Raw genomic sequence first — 20,195 nt, forward strand, 5'->3', positions numbered from 1 at the left:
ACCCAGCAGAACACGGAAAAAGGAAGAGCGAGTGATAAGAGCGCAGGGCTCACAGCTTAACAAGCAAGATGGGCGTAAAACTCGGCCACACTAGGCACGTGCCGAGTGGCTCCCCAGGGGCCTTCCTCAGAGGTGCTCAGCTGGGGGAGGACAACAGGATGCAGGCAGGGGCCAGTGCAGGTGGTAGGTGGAGCGCGGCACGATGAGAGCACACAGGGACGTGGCCGGGAAGGGCTGTGGGTGCCCTCCTGACAGACTCAACCTTGATCCATGTTTCCGGCAGAACTCCCATGTGACACCACAGACCCACCCACAATGGCCGTGGCGCCTCTGGCACATGGCAAACACAAGCCTGTTTGCTCAGCCCTAGCTCCCCTGACCAAGGGAGAAGGGGGCCCACAGCACCACCCCCACCGACTCCGTGTGGATGGTCAAACGAAATGCACTCACGCCACCCAACCTAATCAACCCCCAAGTCGAGATTCGACCCGCTGGGGACACGGCACCCCTGCCCAGAACATGGTCTGCTTTACCACGACCTCACCACGACCCCCACCTGGGTACAGGGACCCAGGCGTCCTGACTGCTGTGAGCCAGCGGTCTCTGCCTCTCAAATCAATCAATCAATCAATCAATCAATCTCTAAAAACCAGTTTGGGGTAGGACTAAGTTTTTTAAAAAGCTTAAAGCGTACCTGCACTTTTCATTTCTATAAAATATAATGTTTTGTTATTAGGGGGAAATCAAAAAATGGTATTTAAAAAAATGGCCGAATGAAGCGGTGCTTCCTCCCCTTGCTGAGAGCGAGCCGGCGGCCTTCCGACGGCAGGCGTAAGGCCTGTACCCGGCACCGACGCCGTCTGGTTTGCTGCCAGGACTTCTGCACCGGTACGTGCACGAGCTAGGCCTCTAAGAACAGAAACGTCTTCACAATGAGAAATTAAGCATCACTGACTGTGGGGGAAGCTGAATGGGGAGAGGCCTAGAGGAAACTTCCTGAGCCTGCCTCGAATTTGAAAACCTGACTTTAAGTTTCAAATCCCTGGTGGCAAACACCCCAGCCCCAGGGCGCGTCTGCCTAAGGATCATCAAGGTGGTACAGTAGGAGTGGCTAAGAGCCTTTTGCATCACAACACCCCACCCCTTGCCCGCATCGCTCATCTGCTCTGTACCTCAGCTATATATACACCTCCCTTTTACAATACAGTGAAACCCTGCTCCCACTGGGCTTCACACCACGCCTGACTGTCCCCGGGTTTGGGGAAGGCTGAGTGGCGGGTGGTGCACTTGCCCTCCTCGGTCAAGGCAAGCTGCGGGCAGCCTGCCTAATTCTCCGGCGGTGGCGAGGAACAGTCACAACTAACACAATTCTAGGGAAGATAACATAATAAATGATTAAAAAAAAAAAGTTCCTGGCCCAAGCATTTGCATGGGCAGGATGTGGTGGCCAGCACTGGGGTTTGCCAGGCTGCCAGCATCCCCTACAGCTTGCAGAAAGCCTGGTGTTGGCCCGGCAAGGAGCCACACGTGGGCTGCTTCAGGTGGCAGCAGCTGTGACAGGTGTTCCAGAACATGTGGCTGGCATGACGGCACCACGGCCTCACCCCCCACCCAGGGCTCACTGCGCCCCCGCGCTGTCCTCTGAGTGATGGGGGCCTGATGTGCCCCCAGCCTGGGATTCCCGCAGCCCCCAGGGAAGGCAGCCTGACAGTGGACACCACGCGGTGCTTGTGGGCACAGCGCCCTGGACCTTCTCAGGGTAAAGGAGAGCGACAGCCGGATGCGTGAGGCGGGAGGGGCTGTTTGGGGACAAAGACGCCGTTTCCCTCCTTCCACACGAACGCAGTGCTTGACGTGAACCGGAGGAAGGGGAGCGCAGCTTAGGAGCCGGGTCTGCAGGGCTGGGACGCGGACACCGAGCTGGGGAGGACACACAGTAGTTCCGTGTTCCTGTTCTCTGCGGGACATGCCGTGGAGGCCGCACGTTTCTCTCCGCCACAGACCACAGGCACAGTGCCCGCCCGGGAAGTAATGGCCGCGGGTGCTCCTGGGACAGAGCGGGGCCCAGGGCGGAGCAGGGCTCCTGAACGAGGACCAGGGGTGAGGGTGAGGGATGACCAGGGGTGAGCCGAGGGACGGACTTAGCCGTGACCCTGAGCCCCTCCCGTCCTGGACTTAAGCGTGATCGCCGTCGCTTTCCAGTACGTAAGCGCGCGATCTTAGAGATTCTGAGATGTACAGACACACTGCCCTGCAAGTGTACTAAGAGTTTTAAGATCCCACAGCAGAAATAATGTAGCAATTAAAACCGCATTTATAACTAAATATGTTTAAAATGCTTCTTCACATAAAAGAGTAAAATTTTAAGCCATTTAGAATAACCATCTGCTTCTGCGTGATATAAAATTTTTAGTATCATTGTGTAATTAATATTAATATCACTTTCTGTTAAATCTGTCAGATAATAAAGCAAAGACGTACAGTAAAATACGTTCGCTGAGAGAAGTTCACCAATGCAAACCCCAAGTTCCCTACAAACAGGGATGGCGGCAGCACACAGGATGACCCCGGCCCATCACGGACAGCTGTTAACCGTCATGTCCGTCTGTCCGTCTGTCCCCTAACCACCTCAGATCACACAGCTCGTCCCCAGCGCTCACTTGCACACTGGCTTTTGTTCTTGATACGCTTTCGCTCTGTAAAAGTTCTTAACTCTCCAGCTTTGTGTGTATCCTCAGATTCTATATCGGGAAGCAAGGGTGGACTGAAAAAGATCTGGTCCATCTAACAGTTGGCAAAGTCTGCAGGGAGAGAGTATGATCAAAGTTTCTTTCGTATTTTAACAAAGATCTATTTATTTATTTGAAAGTCAGAGAGAGAGAGATCAATCTTTTATCCACTGGTTCACTCCCCAGATGGCTGCAACAGCCAGGGAACGAGGCCAGGCCGAAGCCAGGAACTTCTTCCACATCTCCCACTTGGATGACAGGGGCCTAAGCACTTGGGCCATTTTCCGCTACCCTTCCCGGGCCATTAGCAGGGAGCTGGATGGGAAGTGGAGCAGCCAGGACTTGAATCGGCGCCCATATGGGATGCTGTTTTACCTGCTACGCTATACTGCTGCCCCCGATCAAAGTTTCTTAAGCTACAGGACTACCAGGTTGAGGAACCGCACAGGACTACTTTCCTGGCCGCAAAGTGGCATGAACCATGACAAACAGGCCTGCAGTGTTGACAAACTCCAGGAGATCCAAGGTTCTGCGGTTGCAAACACAGATCCTCACTGGCAGTGTCCCTTCCAGTTAGAGAAGCCTCACACACACTGACCAGCCCCTTCCCACTGCACGCCCACCCGAAATCTGACGTGGGTGTAGCCGAGCACGCGTTCTGTCTTAAAAAAAATCAGCACCCCAGAAAGGGAGTTCTGCAGCTGAACACGGAGGAACTCCACAATGATAAAATCCTATACAACGTCGTGAGCTCGAGCCTGCGTTGAACTTCTAAATTAACACCAGACTGTTGCACTGACATCAGGAAGTGCCTAAACACCGGGGCCGAACGGCCGAGGAGGGGAACGAGGCACTCAAGGGAGGCTCTGTGGGGCCCCGAAGCTCTGGGGTGTGGGGTCAGGTGCCCGCACTGGCCACTTCGCCCCCTCCCAGCGCCCTCTGCTGGCTGGCTGTACATCAGCCCTCCCAGACCCCTCTGTTGCCCTAGGCTCAATGCAGCGTAGCAGGATCCAACCCTCTCCCCTGCACGTGCGCCCCACTTGGCCCTGCTGCCCAACCATGAAGCTCTGCGGACCCCACGTACGGCTCAGCCACTGCACGCAGCCTTCCCCTCGGCCTACTCTGCTCGATGTGTCCGTCTTCTCCACCTGCCTGGTGGCAGCTCATGATGAAGTGCTTGCTGTGTGTCCCCGCGACCCACGTGTGGACGCACGGGCGACAACATGCCTGCAAAGCCTCGGCTGCCCGAAACCCACGCTCTCCCCACTTGACACGCTGCATCTCAACTTGCTCACTTACTGACTGGCTGTCTCGTCTCCTCCTGGCCCGTGAGGCCCTGGGAATTCACTGGGATCCCTGCCCCTCCCAGGCCAGTGGGCAGCACGCGATCAGTGGTCAACAAACACTGGGGGACGTGGGGCGTGGGGGTCTCAGTCTCTGCTGTGGAGCCGATCCCTGCTTAACCCCGCACTGGGTTTGCTCACGACTTACTCGGGGGCTGCGGTGGTCTGAGCTGGGAAACTCGGTTTTACTCTGACTACTCCTGGCCTAGGATGGCCACTGCTTCCTGCTGGCTTCCTGCTGGTGTGGTCCATGCTGTGGTCACCGTGCTGGCTCTGCACAAGGGGCACGCGCTCTGTTAAGGAACAGTTTTCAAAGCCAGACACACAGTGTTGACGCTAAGACGCTCCATGCTAAAAATCTAAGAACTCACAGGAAACCGGAAGAGGCCTTGGAACAACAGTCTCCCCCGCGTCACCACATGGCCCGTTCTTATTTGGGGACACTCTAGTGCCTACGCGTGGGTGCTCAACACCACCTCAGCAGGCACTGAGCCGCAGCTCTGGCGCCTAAAGAACACGGGAGAAGAACCAGGCCTTGAAGCTCTGGTCCGGCCGCGGTTGCACTCTTGTAGGAGAAGATCCAAGAACAGGTGAGGAGTGCCAGGATGGCAGCCCCACAGGGCGGCGCAGCAGGGCACGGTGTGCACACAGGGAGCTGAGAAGGGAGCCCGGGGGAGGGGTGCAGGGAGGGCGCAGAGCCCTGACTGATGCGGCGACTCGGGCCAGGGCTCGGCAGAGAGGCCGGAGGTGGATAGAGAAGTGGGGCCGGGCCAGCTGGGGCCCTGTCGGCTGGAAACAGCATCGGGAAGATGTCTGTGCGTGGTGGGAAGTCCCGAGCGCCAGCGCAGGCTGGTTTTCCAGATGGGTTTGGCAGCTGGGAGGAGATGCTGGGGAAGCAAGAACAGCGGGAGGAGACGCGGCAGTGGTCTCCAGGACGCAGGACCGGGCAGGCGGAGCAGGGTGGACGCACGCCTGGCTCCTCTTCTTGGGAGTCCCGAGCAGCGAGCCCATCCCGGGGGCTGACTCTGTGAGCGGCAGCTGCGGGCGACCGTGTTTACAGCCAGGAGTGAGATGGCAGCAGAGACGCCCAGGATACCATCTGGAGCGCTGCTCTGAGCAGATCAGCCAGACTGCCACCTGTCGGGCCTGCCCTAAGGACCAGGGGACAGAGGCCTGGCAGGGGACAGCCAGGAGACCCCAGAGAGGAGTGGCTTCAAGCAAGCGGGGCGGGCCGTGTGGCTCCCTCTGCTGAGAAGAGACAGCCAAGGGAAGCAGCAGGTACCACGGGGTGTGCCGGTGGCGGGGTGCAGAGCCATGCCCCTGGGGGGCTGGGATGGGGGCGCCAGGAACAGGCCGCAGAGCAAGTGGCGATGAGCATCGGGAAAGCCTGCGGAGGGGTCGGAAGCTGCAGAGGCCCGCAGCCAAGGCGGGAGATGTCCGAGCAGGCAGCCGTGCTGAGGGGGTGGTCCAGAGCGCGGCATCGGGGGAGGGGGAGGGATGGATCGCAAGGGCAGGGAGCGCTGTCCCTGGACAGGTGCAGTGGGCCAGGCTCGGCAGCTCCGGACGTGAGGACAAGCGAGCCGCTTACCCTACTTCTCCCTGAAGCCATGGAAGGCAGTAGACGGCAGAGAAGGCAGCAGCCAACGGTCACTTTGCAACACACTTCACACCGTGTTCCCTTACGCTACTCTGTCCAAACTATCCTTCCTCCAACCTCTAGCTCTGGGTCCCCGCTGTGAGGATTTTCCCAGCGGGGGGCAGACCTCTCAGCTCGTGAGCAGCCTTCACGCTCACGACCACGGCCCTCTCCAAGGGTGTTTAAATCCACGGGGCACATTCCAGTGCTGGGTCCTGTCCTAGGCCTTAGGAATCAGACCTCAGGCCCCAGTGCTCTCTGACATCCTCACACCACGGCCTCGCACACAGGGCAGCCAGACACGTGGAGCGGTACTGGCGAGGTCGCCCTCGGCCGCCGCTTCCTCGTCTGAAACGGGGGCTGGGCAGTCCTACTATCCCCTGCCCCTGAGCCCGGCAAGTGGCGAGTGTCCAGTGAATGCCACCGAGGGACACTGATGAACTGGCCACGCTCCACGTCCTGTGCCTCGGTGGTGGTGGGGGAGCCTGCTGCGAGCGCGCTGTGGACCACCAGCCAGTGCCTGGACTGACCGCGGTGACTCTCTCCAATGAGGCCGCTCTTCTGCCTGGGGAGGGGGCCCAGGACCAGGGTCTGCACGTCTAGGTCACTGCTGATGCTCGGGCCATGCTGTAGGGGGCACTTGGCAGCCTGCTGGGCCCTGGCACGGCCCCTCCCTCTCCAGGCTGACAGCCAAATGGCCAGGGGTTGGGGGGGGGGGAGGCTGGGGCAGGAGATGACAAAGTTGCCCCTGGTTGAGAACCACTGCTTGGGACGAGCACGCTGGGGCCCAGTGGGGCTGCGAGTCTCGGCAGCAGCACCCTTTGCTACCACGGGTTTCAAACCGTCTCTAGATTTTTGCCTGGCGGCGAAGGGAGGATCAGTGGCCGCAGGCAGGAAACCCACTGCTTCCCGCTCTGATCACAAGAGCCGCCTCTGCCCATCCTCTGCCTGGCCCGGGTCAGCAGCCACTGCTGGAAATAGCTGCCTGCAAGCAGCCAAGGAGACAAAGTACAAAGTTACAGCGTTCTGATCCCGAGGAAAAAAAAAACCGCACCTTTCCCCCCCTGTGGCCGGCTACCCCGGGAAGCTTCTGCTTTCTCTCGGCCACATGCAGAGAGAGGGAAGCAGGCTCCGAGCAGAGAAGGGAGCCGGGGTCGTCCTTTTAATTAGGCCGGCCAGCCTGGGGAGCAGAGAGACCCCCGGCGGCTGGGGCGGGGAGTGGCCAGCTTTGAGAGATGAGAGCCTGGGGCCCCGGCGGGGAAGAATTGGTAAAGGCAACTCGGGGTCCCTGAGTCTGTATTATCTAGTGTGCTCCCCTAAAAAAGCAAGCGCCGTAAAAAGACAAATAATCTTTATGACACGATGTTTGATGCTGAGCGTCCCTCGTTCCTTTGAAGAAACAGCAAGGGGCAGGGGTGGCGGGAGACAGACAGCTCTAGAATCAGAACGAGCCGGCTCGAAGCTTCTGCCGATTGTCCGGAGCGTGGTGGCAGTCTCGCGGCCCCTGGGAACCTCAGTTAGCGGTGGGGAGAACCATTGTCCGGGAACGGGCACTGAACTGAAGCCCGGGGCAGCAGAGGCAGTGGACCCTGCCTTCTCCTTCTCCCGGGGAACTAAAACCTCCCTTCAGCCCCCGGGGGGGTCAGACTGGTGGGGGCCCACTATCACCACCTGCTGGTCACGTGCAGAAATTGTCGGTATAACGTCCGCAGAGTGAAGGAGGACACTCAAGTTCTGGCCTGATGTCCCTGGGAAGAAAAGCAAGGAGGCGCAGCACGGACCAAACCTGCAACTTACATCTCTAACCACCGCCACCAAAGCAGCCTTGCAAAGAATCTCTGCGGTGGCAACGAGAATGTCAAGGTTAGACAAAAACTCCAGCACTTCCAATTCAGCGCTGGCTGCCTGGTAGCCACGGACCCCGTAGGAAGACACGTGTGATTCAATGGTTAGAAGGGAACAGGGACAAAAACCACAGACACCGCGAGAGCACAGGCGCGCACACACAGATGTGAGGCCCACCTGCCCGGGGAGGCTGAGCCCGGGCGACACTCCAGGGTCGCGGGAAGAAACGCAGCATTAACCACCGCGGCCAGGCCGCGTGGCAGAAGACAAACTGCGGGACCGAAGCAATCGGGGGAAGGGGTGGAGCCATCATAACACCCTGACAGCCAGGGGGCGGGCCTGTGTGTGCTGCTCCAGAGGCAGCCAGGGCCCTGAGCCAAGGCTGGGACGGGGGCAGACAGCGGGGCGGGGGCGCGAGGGGACGGCCAGGCTCGCCCAGTTGCTCAGGCGAGGCGGGCAAACGCGCAGGGTCCCCGGCGACGGCCTTGGCTCGCAGCGCAGATGCATCTTTCCCAGGGGTGAGACATGACAACCCAGTCGGCCCCGCCCCGCCCGCCAGCGCCTCTTCCCCCACTCGCACACGGGGTCCCTGCAGCCCAGGCTACCGCTAACTCATGGCTAACTCCTCGAGGAAAGATTACCTGCAGAGAAAATGATTAATAATCAAAGGAATTTATAGGCTTCCGATAAGATTCGAGAAAACCCTCGGCCAATAGTTGTTGCAGAGATAATTGTTCTGAATCTGTCAATACGGCAAAGCTGCCCCTCCATTGACTGCAGACACCGATTGCTTTCTCCCAGGATTACAGGTCGGGGCTCACGGGCTCAGGGCTGCCGTTACGGTGACAAACAGTTTAAGCCACAACAGGATCTGACACGGAGATCAATTCCGGCTCCATAAAGAATCCACACAAGAGGCTCCAGGATGGGGATTTACAGCCGCCAGTTTTTATTCTCTCTAGCTGCAAAAATTACTTCTGTCAAACACTTAGGAGGGTGAGAAAAGATGTAAAAAAAATTAATTTTTCATGTACTACTGGAACAGCCTTTCTCAGTGCAGACGCTCAAGATGAATATGTCCCTGCGTTTAAAAAATTACACGGAGCAGCATGTGGTCGTTGGTCCGGGGGGGATCCAGTCCTCCGAGCGGCTCGCGAGCCGGCAGACGGCAATTTCAAAGCCTGGACGGAGCTGTCTGCATTTCCTCTAAGGGCAAACGCGGGGTCTCATGTTAGCAATGCCAAATTATATTAGACATTTAATTTTAAACCTCGGGTCCTTGATGTAAAACCTCACCACGGTCACAGCCACGAAGCGGAGGCTGGCGGGGGTGGAGAGATCCATTTCGCGGGTCCGATTCTTTGCTTCTGCCCAGCATTGAACCCGCAGCTGCTGTTTTGTATTCTGCCCCCTGCAGCTCAGGAGCAGAAACCTGGGGTGCCAAGAGGGGAAGACTTGGGCCAAGTTCTCTGCAGCCAGAGTCTCCCGTAGGGGTGGGTGAGACGGGGCGGGGGCAGACAAAGATTAAATCCCAGTGTTGCTGTTGGTGTCACGTTCTCCAAGGGGGCAGGCCTGTTTGCCGGCGCAGGGGTCTCTGGGCTCAAAGGCTGCAGAGTTCCCCCCATGCCCTGCCTCTGGCCCAAATTAAGCTCTCCTGGGTCCAAAGCCCAAACCAGAGACTGGGGGGCAGAGAAAACAGGACCTTCCAAAGGGGCGGGGCTTATATCAACTGCAACATAAAAAGAAGCAGGGTGACAGGCAGTCCTCAGTCCAGGGAATGCCGAGGCCAAAGGCAGGGTCACGAAATCCATTCTTGAAGCCACCCGTGAGACTCCGTACATACCCTGGTGTTCACTAAAAATCGCCGGGGCCTGGCCACTCCACGGATCACCCACGCAGGCAGGGGGCGTGTCCGGCAGGTGTGGGTGGAGCCTGGGGTGCTGCACGTTACGGGTTCCCAGAGGCAGTCGGCCGCCACGGGGAAGCAGGGCCGTGGGTCCTCAGGCTTCAGCAAGCAACAGCCTCCCGGGGACGGCTTGTTCGCGCCCAGGCTGCTGGTGCCTGAGTTCCGGATTCGCTAAGTCCAGAGTGGGGCCCGAGAGCTTGCATTTCCAAGCAGCCGCCCCACACGGCTGCTGCGGCTGCGGGTCCCAGAGGCAGTGACGCAAGGCTGGGACCCGGAATCAGACTCTGGGTTTGGATCCTGGCCCTTGTGAGGACGCTGACTTGGGACGCAGCCTCCCCATCTGACAACGGCGCCAGTAGCAGCTCCCGGAGTGTCAAAGCGGGGCACGCACACGGCGCCCTCCGCAAAGATCAGCTCTCGGATCCAGAAAGCAAGGCATCAAGGAAGATCCCGCCAAGTGTGGGAATCGTCCCGCACCGTCCTGCCGCCTTCCCGAATCGCTGCCTTTCAACGTGAGCTCCCAGCCTCAGAACCGGCAGCTCATTAGCCGGCGGCCGGGGCCTCTCCGGGCTCCTCTCTTCCCTCGTGGCTCCTCATTGTGCTGCACCCGACCAAGACCTTTCGCTTCGCGGTGGCTCCTCGGCTGCTCTGCCTTCCCTTCTCCTCCTCTCCCAGCCTTTGTCCAAATTGCCCCAATGCTTATAATAACTTCCTCCTGCTGTTTCGCGCGCGCGCTCACACACACACACACACACACACACTCCATCTCGTTCTTCGAGCACTGCTCAAGTTTGGTTCTCCTTGGGAAGATTTCCCTGATTAACTCTTTATCAGTCCTCCAACGACCTGCACAGCCCAGCCCCGGGGTTCCCAGCGCCGCCCGGCCCCGTGCCGCAGCAGCCGACACCCAGGCGCACACACCCCCGTGTTTCTCGTCTCCTGTGTCAAAGCTCAAGCCTTGTGATCAGGGAGCAGACCGGTCCTTAGCAGACACCCAAGTGCGTTAACGTCTAAGAAATTGCTTTGCCAACTGGAAACAGCATTCATGCGCTGGTGACCTGGGTCCTGTGCACATAGGCACGTCCAGGCCCACGCATGGGTGGAGACTCCCAACCAGACCGAGGGGCTGCAAAGAACGAAGTCTCATGATCTGGGTGCATGGAAGTGTCTACCGCACACGCGTGTAACCAAGCAGAGAGAGCTGTTAGGGGGAGGGAAAGTCATGTAGAAAATCTTTTATCAGAGAGAGAGAGAGAGAGAGAGAGAGAGAGAACCGTGTAAAAAGGAAGCCACGTACAGAATGCATCTCGATTTCTGTGCTCCTGCAACGCCTTTCCTACGCGGGCAGGCATCTGGCCTCTAGCGGCGAGGATGCGCTAGGACGCCTGCAGCCCACACAGGAGTGCGTGCGTGGATTCCTGGCTCCTGCTCCCAGCTTCCTGCGGATGTAGACCCAGGGTCGCAGCAGTGATGGCGCAAGTACCGGGTTCCCTCCACTGCCGTGGGAGCCCGGCCCGAGTTCCCAGCTCTGGGCCAAGGCCCCCGAGGCACGGGTGGTGCCGGCATTCGGAGGGTGAACCGAGGAATGGGGGATCTCCACTGGCTTCTTTCTCTCATCTCTGCTTCTCAGATACCTAACTATATCTGATTGTGTGTGTGTGTGTGCAACTGAAACACACCCTCACACACACATCCTGAGGGGAGGCTGAGATCTAAGTGATGGCCTCTCTCAGGCACTTGCTCTTTAATCCCCAGATGCCACTCCTGCAGCAGACAAGGAGCAGCAGCCAAACGCTGTCCCTCTGCTCAGAGCCCTGATGTCACCCGAGGAGGAGCTGCTCGGCAAGGCAGGGCCCTGGCTGCGTCTACACAACAGGCCCTGGGGGGCCTGCTTGCAGCCCCACACCGCTGCAGCGTGGCGGCTATGGGAGGTCGCCCCCATGGGGAGGCGGCAGAACAGAAGGCATCGCGGACAGACGGGGCCTTGAATGACGGAATCAAGTACGTGAGCTACCTGCTCCACCTAACGAGAGCCACCAGGGTGGAGATGCAGACACTCGGTGATGTAAGACGCGTGTCCCCTGTGCGGCGCCTGACGACTATGCCAGCGTGGGGGCACCCAGGGGTCCCCTGTGTGGTGCCTGATGACTATGCCAGCGTGGGGGCGCCCAGGGGTCCCCTGTGCAAGACCTGACGACTATGCCAGCATGGGGGCGCCCAGGGGTCCCCTGTGTGGCGCCTGACGACTATGCCAGTGTGGGGGCGCCCAGGGGTCCCCTGTGTGGTGCCTGACGACTATGCCAGCGTGGGGGCGCCCAGGGGTCCCCTGTGTGGTGCCTGACGACTATGCCAGCGTGGGGTGCCCAGGGGTCCCCTGTGTGGTGCCTGATGACTATGCCAGCGTGGGGGGTGCCCAGGGGTCCCCTGTGTGGTGCCTGACGACTATGCCAGCGTGGGGGGTGCCCAGGGGTCCCCTGTGTGGCGCCTGACGACTATGCCAGTGTGGGGGCGCCCAGGGGTCCCCTGTGTGGTGCCTGACGACTATGCCAGCGTGGGGGGTGCCCAGGGGTCCCCTGTGTGGTACCTGACGACTATGCCAGCGTGGAGGTGCCCAGGGGTCTCCTGTGCGGCGCCTGACGACTATGCCAGTGTGGGGGCGCCCAGGGGTCCCCTGTGTGGTACCTGACGACTATGCCAGCGTGGGGGCTCCCAGGGGTCTCCTGTGCGGTACCTGACGACTATGCCAGCGTGGGGGGTGCCCAGGGGTCCCCTGTGTGGTACCTGACGACTGTGCCAGCGTGGGGGCGCCCAGGGGTCTCCTGTGCGGTACCTGACGACTATGCCAGCGTGGGGGGTGCCCAGGGGTCCCCTGTGTGGTACCTGACGACTGTGCCAGCGTGGGGGCACCCAGGGGTCCCCTGTGCGGCGCCTGACGACTATGCCAGCGTGGGGGGTGCCCAGGGGTCCCCTGTGCGGCGCCTGACGACTATGCCAGCGTGGGGGCGCCCAGGGGCTCGTGGAGCAGGGGGAGAGGCTGTGCTCACGCCCTGAACCTCCTCCTGCAGGTGCCCGAGGAGAGGCAGAAGGCCCTGAGGTCCTTGCAGAGCCCAAATGAAGGAGGGAGCTGGGGCGGGAAGTGGGCGTGGCTGGGCCTGGGTACAGCAAGGCTGCGTGTGTCCACGCTCCAGGGCCAAGGCACCCTCTGACCCCACCCCTCCCCGCCATGCCCATGCAGACAGGGTCCACGTGGACCCGCGTGCCGGGGGTGCCGTGTAATCAGAAATAGGGAGGGGGTTTCCCCAAGCTCACGTCCCTGCTGCAGCTGCTGTGGGGTCTTCGGGGAAGGCCTGACGTGGGATCTTTTAATTAGAACAAATTACGCTAAAATCACTCTGAAACCCTGTCTCACAGATTACGTGCAAGAGTGGGCGAACGTGGCTACCGTGCCACAGGCAAAGCACACTGCAGCCTCCCACACGGAGCCAGGAGAGGTTCTGGGGGCACAGCTGGCCCCCGAGAAGGGGGCGTTCCTCAAGGGAGTCGAGGACTGGGGATTACAGAGGGACCCCCGCCCTACAATCCAATCCCATCCAGCCTCCCAACGAGGTGAGCCGACCCTAAAGGCTGAGAACAGAGTAGGGGAGGCCACGCTGTGCAGGGCTTCAAACCTGACTTTTTTTCTCAGCTCTGCCACCTCCCTTTCCTTTCAACTGGCCCTGGGTAAAGCCACTTGCCCTGTCTGTGGCCTCAGTTTCCAAATCTGTCAAATGGGGCTGGGGCTGGTGGTGGTGTGAACATGTACTCCTTGCACCCAAGAGGAACAGATGAGGTGACACGGTGGGACGGCCTGGCAAGGACAGCACGCTCCGCAAGGGATGGGCGCGACGTGCACGTGCCCTGCCGCGGGGACCGGCCTGGGCGCCGCACTCACGTGGGGCGTGGACAGCTCGGACAGCACATCCTGCCGCCAGCTCGCAAGAGGGCCCTGGAATGGCCGCGGTCCGTGGGGCTGTGCCCCTCTTACCACTGCTGATGGCCGAGTTGGCAATGACCGTAGCCTCGCTCCACTGGTCGGCACTGGAGACGGAGTAGGAGCGCTGGTGCATGCCGTCGGGCCGGCTGTTGAAGGAGACCAGGCTGATGCCGCTCGCCAGCTGAGACCCCGGCGCACTAGAGACATTCCCTAGGAATAAACAAGTTGGGTGAACACCACGGCGGACTGCAGGCTGCAGAAGCCGGCTCCACGCAGTCCTGAGAGCTGCACGCCGGCCCGCAACGTCCCTGAGCACCTGCCTACGCGGCCCAGGGCCAGGACCTGGGAGGGCACAGCGGCTGGCGCACGGCAAAGCAACGGCAAGGAAGCTGGCCCTTCCGACTGTGCGCAGGCGATCCTGCAGAGACGCGTGGCCAGCTGCAACCTGTGGGTCGCGCGGAGGTGAAGACAAAATGACGGGTCAGCTAGCATCAGGCAGGCCCCTCTGGTGGGCGCTGGGGAGCCCACACGTCCGGGGCAACCGAAAACGCTTGCCACCTGGGAAGTCGATGGTGTGGGGCCGGCGGGTGACACCTCACGGTGCAGCCACACTTTACGATCTACACACATCAACACAGAAACGCAGGCCGCGCACCAGGTAAGTCTGCCTTTAACCTTGAACGGACCCAGCAGAGGAACAACCTGAGCAGCTTTCTCGCGGCGATGAAAAACGATTCCGTTGTGTACTTAATGATTTGAGTCAGTTGCTCAACATCACGGTGAATTATTACCTGGCCACGCCAATTGCAGACTCAAAAACATAACGAAGTGCCTTTCTCGGCGGCTCCGCCAGGCCCACCTCGCTGCCGTGGACCGAGTCTGCTGGCTCCGGGGGCGGATCCCCAGAGGTTCAGGGTTGTTTTAAACTTTCCTCTGACAGTTGCCGTTCCAGACCAACTACGCTCTCAGCTGTTTCTCACACGAGGCTCTAATGGTACAAGATCTTAAACACACAGCCTACATCAGTGGTTGCCAAGCCTGCCCGATGACCAAATTTCCTAAGGAGCTTTTAAAAAACCAGAAACTTCGAAATACAGAAAGACTGTGATGCGTGGGGGCTGGGAAAGCACTCGGCTGACCAAGGCCGCGGCTGGGGGAGGAACCAGGGCGAGCGTGGCGCGATCCCGTGCGGCACAAGGCAGGCGCAAATTCAGTCAGAGAGGGGCAGCGGGCGAGCACCCAGCGAGGACCAGATGCAGCAGGTGAGGGGCGTGTGCTCTGAACACGGACGCGCTCCTTTAACTGGGACGCTTCGGATGCCAGGAGGAGTCCGGTCCTAAGCAGCCTGCCTGCCCGCAGACAAGAGCCAGGAACACACCCAAGGAAGGGAAGAAAACTGGCCAGGGACCTCCCTCGGACCCACAGCCGCAGCACTGCCAGGGAGTGAGGCAGAAATGCAGAGTCCCAGGCCCACCCAGCACGTGCCTGTAAGATCCCCAGGCAATTTGTGCGGAAAAACCGGCACGCGAGACGTAACCGGAACCAAAGCGCCTGAGCAGCCGCCCACGGCTGTCAGAGGCGCCTGGCGGGAGGGCCCCGGGCTGCGGCCGGAGTCCCAGGGCTGCACCCTCTGTCTTCTCCTCTAGGACCCCCCCACCTCATATCTGGGAGCTCAGCTTTAGGACCTGGGTGTGCCCCAGACCTTGGGAAGGCAGGGAACCACCCTGAGCCCCAAATGACAGTCCCTCCTCGGGGTCAGCGAGGGGAACACACGAGCTCCTCCTGGGATTCCCCCCACGCCACCCCCGGGGCCACTCCGGTGCTGAACTCTGGCACCAGGGTACTCGGACCCATGGCTGCGGTGTCCCCTGGGGAGTGGGGCCCCCCCCCCCGCTGCCCTGTAGCTGGGGCTCCGCCTGCAGCCTGTGTCCGCTGGGTTCCTGTGCATCCCTTTTCTGCCCACTCCCCTCTGGGCAGGCACCTGTGTCCAGCACCTTCTGGCTTCTCCTGGGCTCAACCAATGGCGAGCAGAGCAGGGGTAGGAAGGCGGTGGGAGAGGGAGCTCACGCGCTTACTCCTGGGCCCTCCGTGGGCGTCACCTGGGGCTGGCTGCACCTCTCTGCTGGGGGCTTGCTCTGGCCTCACTCTGGCTCCTCAGCCCTCTGGGCCTGCAGGTGGTCCTAGCACCGCTCCTGCCAGTCCGGGGGTCTGCGATGTGCCCTGGGCCCGCAGGTGGTCCTAGCACCGCTCCTGCCAGTCCCGGGGTCTGCGATGTGCCCTGGGCTTCTCCCCACTGGGGCCCACACAACCCCCTTTCAGAGCTGAATTCAGGGAGAGGCGCCTCCCCAGGCAGCTCCTGGGCTTCCTGGCCTGACCCCGTCCTGGCCCAAGACTTCCTGGCTGACAGAGGCTCGGGCCACGGCTGATGAGTTTATGGAAAAAGGAAAGGGGGGACAGTGAGAACTCCATGTGGGCAGGGCGAGACAAGTCACCGCGGGGAGCCCACCCCCACACACCCCCACACCAGGCACCCGGGCCCGTCCTGCCTGCGGGGGGACTGTCCTGTGCTCAGATGCCAAGGCCCACAGGGTCCAAACACCTGCAAAACTGAGATGCCCTGCCCTGTGCCCGTCCGTCCGACCCCTCACTCGCAGTGCCACCTCCCGTGCGCATTCTCTCCAGAGTGGTGCTCCGAGGACAACCAGTCTAGAGGCCTCCTGGAACTACTTCCTTAGGTTATCTCAGTGCCTCTGTCACAGCCTTTCATAGCACAACTCCAGCAGTAAGCGTCCACATGCCGGAAAGACCCCCATCGGCCTGCGGTCCAGACGGCACGCACACAGGACGTCCAGGCGGAGACCAAAGGTGGCGTTGCTGCAAATGGACTGGGGAGATGCCCACAAGGGGACACGCTATGGGCAGGTGGCGGGACGGCGCTGCTGGCCCAACGGTCTTCCGGTTTCTAGCTGTTTGTCAAGTAAAACTTCAAGCCCAGTGCACTGGGATACTGGTGGCCCAGGTACAGACCTTTCTCAAAATATCCACAAGAGGATTCCCCATTGCAGAAACAAAAACAGTTCTGACTTTCTTGTGAGTATATCGCTTTTTTAATATCCGAGGATACTTCAAAATGTCCATGGAAAATGCAGGTAAGAGATAACGCAGGCAGGCTCTGGGGCCAGGAGGGCTGGGTTCGAGTCCTGGTTCCGCTCCCGACTCCAGCTTCCTGCTGATGGGCGCTCTGGCAGGCAGCAGGTGAGGGCTCTAATACTTGAGTCCCTGCCGCCCACGTGGAAGACCTGGCCTGAGTTCCCGGCTCCTGGCTTTGGCCCTGCCCAGCCTCCGTCACTGTGGGAATCTGGGCGAGTTCTATCTTCTGCCTCTCAAATAAAGAACAAAACCACCGTATTTTCCGTGACCTTTCCATGACCTTTCTGAAGGCTCCTTGTATACTCCTACCACTCTGTTTTTCATCTGCTAACTACTTTCTGTAAGGACCAAAAACTAAGAAAAAAAATTGTGAAGGGCAAGAAATATTCCTTCTGCCCCAAATTTGCAATGCCTGGATCCCAAAACAGGTGTTTGCCTTCATTTGTGAAGGCAACAAGACACACATTTTAACTCGGAGGCAGACCTGCGGTCCACAATCAGGGCCCCGTGGGGCGGCCACTGTGGCTTCGCGGGCCCGTGAGGCGTCTCGGCCCAAGTGAGAGTGGACCCGGCCAGAGGCCACACTTTCTACTCTGAGTCTATCAGCCAGAGGCAGCAGCGGCCGCCAGATGTTGAGTGAACGCCTTCAGGAAGCGCGCACAGCGCCAGTTTCCGCTGCTTTACCCACACACATCAACCAAAACTCACGTGCAGTCCTGCTTCTGCTGCCGCCCGAGTGTCACCGAGCGGCCTTGGACCGCGACCTTGCTTGCAGTTTTTGTGAGCAGGCATCCAGCGGTGTCTGCTCTGTGGTGCCCCTCGGGAGGTCTCAACACTTGAAAACACCTTGATGCTGCGTCTGAAATCACTTGGCGCTCTCTCGCAAAGCACTGAGAGGGCGGCATCTTTCACTGAACGGTAATTCATTCCATGTGGATGAGCTGTTAATTAGGGCTCACGATCTGAAGTTCGCACTCATGAAACAAGTGGGCGACTTTATCCGACTTTCCGAGACACGAGGAGCTCGACATCCAGACCACGGGAGGTGTGAGCGTGCCTAACCACGGACCCAACCACGGAGCCAAACACCGGCTCGGCCAGCCTGAGGGGCCTCGCGCTGCTCCAAGCAGCCTGCCTGGGCGGGCAGAGCCCTCCTTGCCCGTCCTTCAGGCCCAAGAGCTGGGGAGCCGACACCTACAGCCTCAACAGTCCACGAGGACACCTAGCGCTGGTGCTGCTGTATCAAGTTCTTAGGCCTAAAGCTGGTGGCTGCAAGACCACACCTGACCTCTTGCCACCCAGCCATCCGAAGAACGAGATGGCTCATGGCACGCAGCATTGTGGCCCGGGGGTAAGCGAGCACTTGCAACACTGGCATCCCGCATCAGAGCCCGGTTCAAGGCTCAGCTCCACCATTTCTTTTATTATTATTATTTTTTTTTTGACAGGCAGAGTGGATAGTGAGAGAGAGAAACAGAGAAAGGTCTTCCTTTGCCGTTGGTTCACCCTCCAATGGCCGCCACGGCCGGCGCGTTGCAGCCGGCGCACCGTGCTGATCTGATGGCAGGAGCCAGGTACTTATCCTGGTCCCCCATGGGGTGCAGGGCCCAAGCACTTGGGCCATCCTCCACTGCCCTCCCGGGCCACAGCAGAGAGCTGGCCTGGAAGAGGGGCAACCGGGACAGAATCCGTCACCCCGACTATGACTAGAACCCGGTGTGCCGGCGCCGCAAGGCGGAGGATTAGCCTAGTGAGCCGCGGCGCCGGCCTAGCTCCACCACTTCTGATCCAGCTCCCTGCTAATGCGCCTGGGAAAGCAGTGGGAGACGGTCCAAGTGCTTGGATCCCTGCCACCCAGGTGAGAAGCCTGCATGGAGGTCCAGGCTCCTGGCTTCTGGGGTCGTCTGGAGAGTGAACCAGCAGATGCGAAGTCTCGTGCTTGTTATTTCCTCTGTTGCTCTGCCTTTCACATAAATCAATCAATCCGTACAAAGGAGTCCCTGTTCACAGGCGCCAAGGGGACACCTGCCTCCCTCAGGGATGAGCACCGCCCGTGGCCTTGGGAGGGCAGGTACTTCCCATCTTGTGCCTTTCCCGCTCCCTCCCTCTCTGCGGCCTACTGGCACATCCCTGTGCCCACTGCGGGCGGGCAGGCCTGACGGGCAGCGGTTTCCATGTGTCCAGTGCGCATGGGCAAGGACACCCCCTATCCTGCCTTGTCTCTGCAGGGACACGTACACAGTGAACAGACTTGGGTGGCAGGGACAGTGAAGGGGTGGGCCTGTCAAAGCTAGTGCCCAAGGTCGCCCATGCTTGCTTGCACCCCGTTGTGAAAGGCTGGGGTCCTGCAGCCCAGGGCTCTCCTCCTGTAACGTAAGCCGAGGTGTGTGCTGGGGACCCCACTCTAACGGCACACGACGGACAGTGCTAATGTCCTGGCAGCCACAGTCATCAGGTCCCATCCCGACCCAGGAGTCTTGCCACACAAGCCAGTGGGGCAGGCTGGCTTGCTCGCTCAAAAGTGGCACAACCAGGCCCTGCCCCGTGCCTGCCAGCTCCTTGGATCACTGCATGGAGCCCCAGCTGTTCTGTCCTTAGGGAACCTGCAGTGCAGCCCAGGGAGACAGCCGACAGGCGCACGGGTGGCCCAAATGCAAGGCAGAGCAACACAAGAGCCGAAAGGAAGCAGGACGGGCAGGCAGAGCACCTTGGGGAAGGCATGGGAAAGACCCACGACGCCGCGGATCCGTTTCAACTCTGGCTTCAGACCCAGCTTGTTCCAGAAGGGAGGGGAGAGGGGACAGACACCACCTTACGCTGTCCCAGGACAACCTCAGCCGCTCAGGAACTCATCAGACGGAAAGCTTTCATAGAACATTTCAAACCCCAACGCACTCTTCTCCCTCCAGGCTCCTCTTCTCATCTCACGTCCCGCCAGGCTGAAATCACAGGTGTGCATGAACGCACAGCACTACAACCAACGGCCTCGTCCTGGAGATGACCCCCGGTGCACCGCGGGACGTCCATGCCACACAGAAGGTGGCGCAAAGGAAGTTAAGTGCAAGGGACCCAGCTGTCAGGCGCCCGTTCCGCAGGCAGGAACAGCGGGGAGACTCACTCGAGAATGGGAAATCAGATGCTGGCCACTCCCGCTTGGGGAGAGGGGGCAGCGGCAGGGCCCCGGGGGTCTGGCTCCTGCTGCCTCTCGATGGCAGTGCTGGTCACCTGTGACCTCACTAGGACTCAGGACTCTGCCATCGGCACGTGCACCAGAGGCCTTCAAAACATTTGTGCAAAATGAAATTTTGAAAAATGAGTTTATTTTGGTTTGCACGTTTGAAATCCGTGCAACACATTCCCATACACTTTGACCCTTCCTATGGAGAGATGCGTCTCTGGCTTTTCTGGCACCAAAATAAACTTATATTTTTTAACTCCATTTTCCATGGAACTTTTCAAAGTCCCCTTGTTTGCCCCCTCGATGAAAATTTCCTCCGAAGAGCTGACAACATGATGTCCTTTGAATGGGTTGACATCCGGCTTAGGAAGCGTCAAAGACAGAATTGGGCTGGGCAAAGAAACAGAGTGACCGGTGGAAGTGTGGAGAGTGGCC

At 59.8% G+C, this 20,195-nt stretch overlaps 1 protein-coding gene across 17 annotated transcripts in view; it reads right to left on the minus strand.

Moving 5' to 3' along the window:
* The window catches only part of AGAP1 (ArfGAP with GTPase domain, ankyrin repeat and PH domain 1), a 527,130-nt gene that overhangs the window by 141,394 nt on the left and 365,541 nt on the right, over window positions 1-20,195 (minus strand). For 12 of the 17 annotated variants that reach the window (XM_070071490.1, XM_070071487.1, XM_070071488.1 and 9 more), the window contains one exon: window positions 13,484-13,642. The exons of the other annotated variants lie outside the window; for them this stretch is intronic. In XM_070071490.1, coding sequence (XP_069927591.1) covers window positions 13,484-13,642 — 159 coding nt within the window. The remainder of the gene's footprint in view (window positions 1-13,483; window positions 13,643-20,195) is intronic. 17 annotated transcript variants of the gene reach the window in all.

Source organism: Oryctolagus cuniculus, chromosome 3 (assembly GCF_964237555.1).
Source record: "Oryctolagus cuniculus chromosome 3, mOryCun1.1, whole genome shotgun sequence".
Lineage (NCBI taxonomy): Eukaryota > Metazoa > Chordata > Mammalia > Lagomorpha > Leporidae > Oryctolagus > Oryctolagus cuniculus.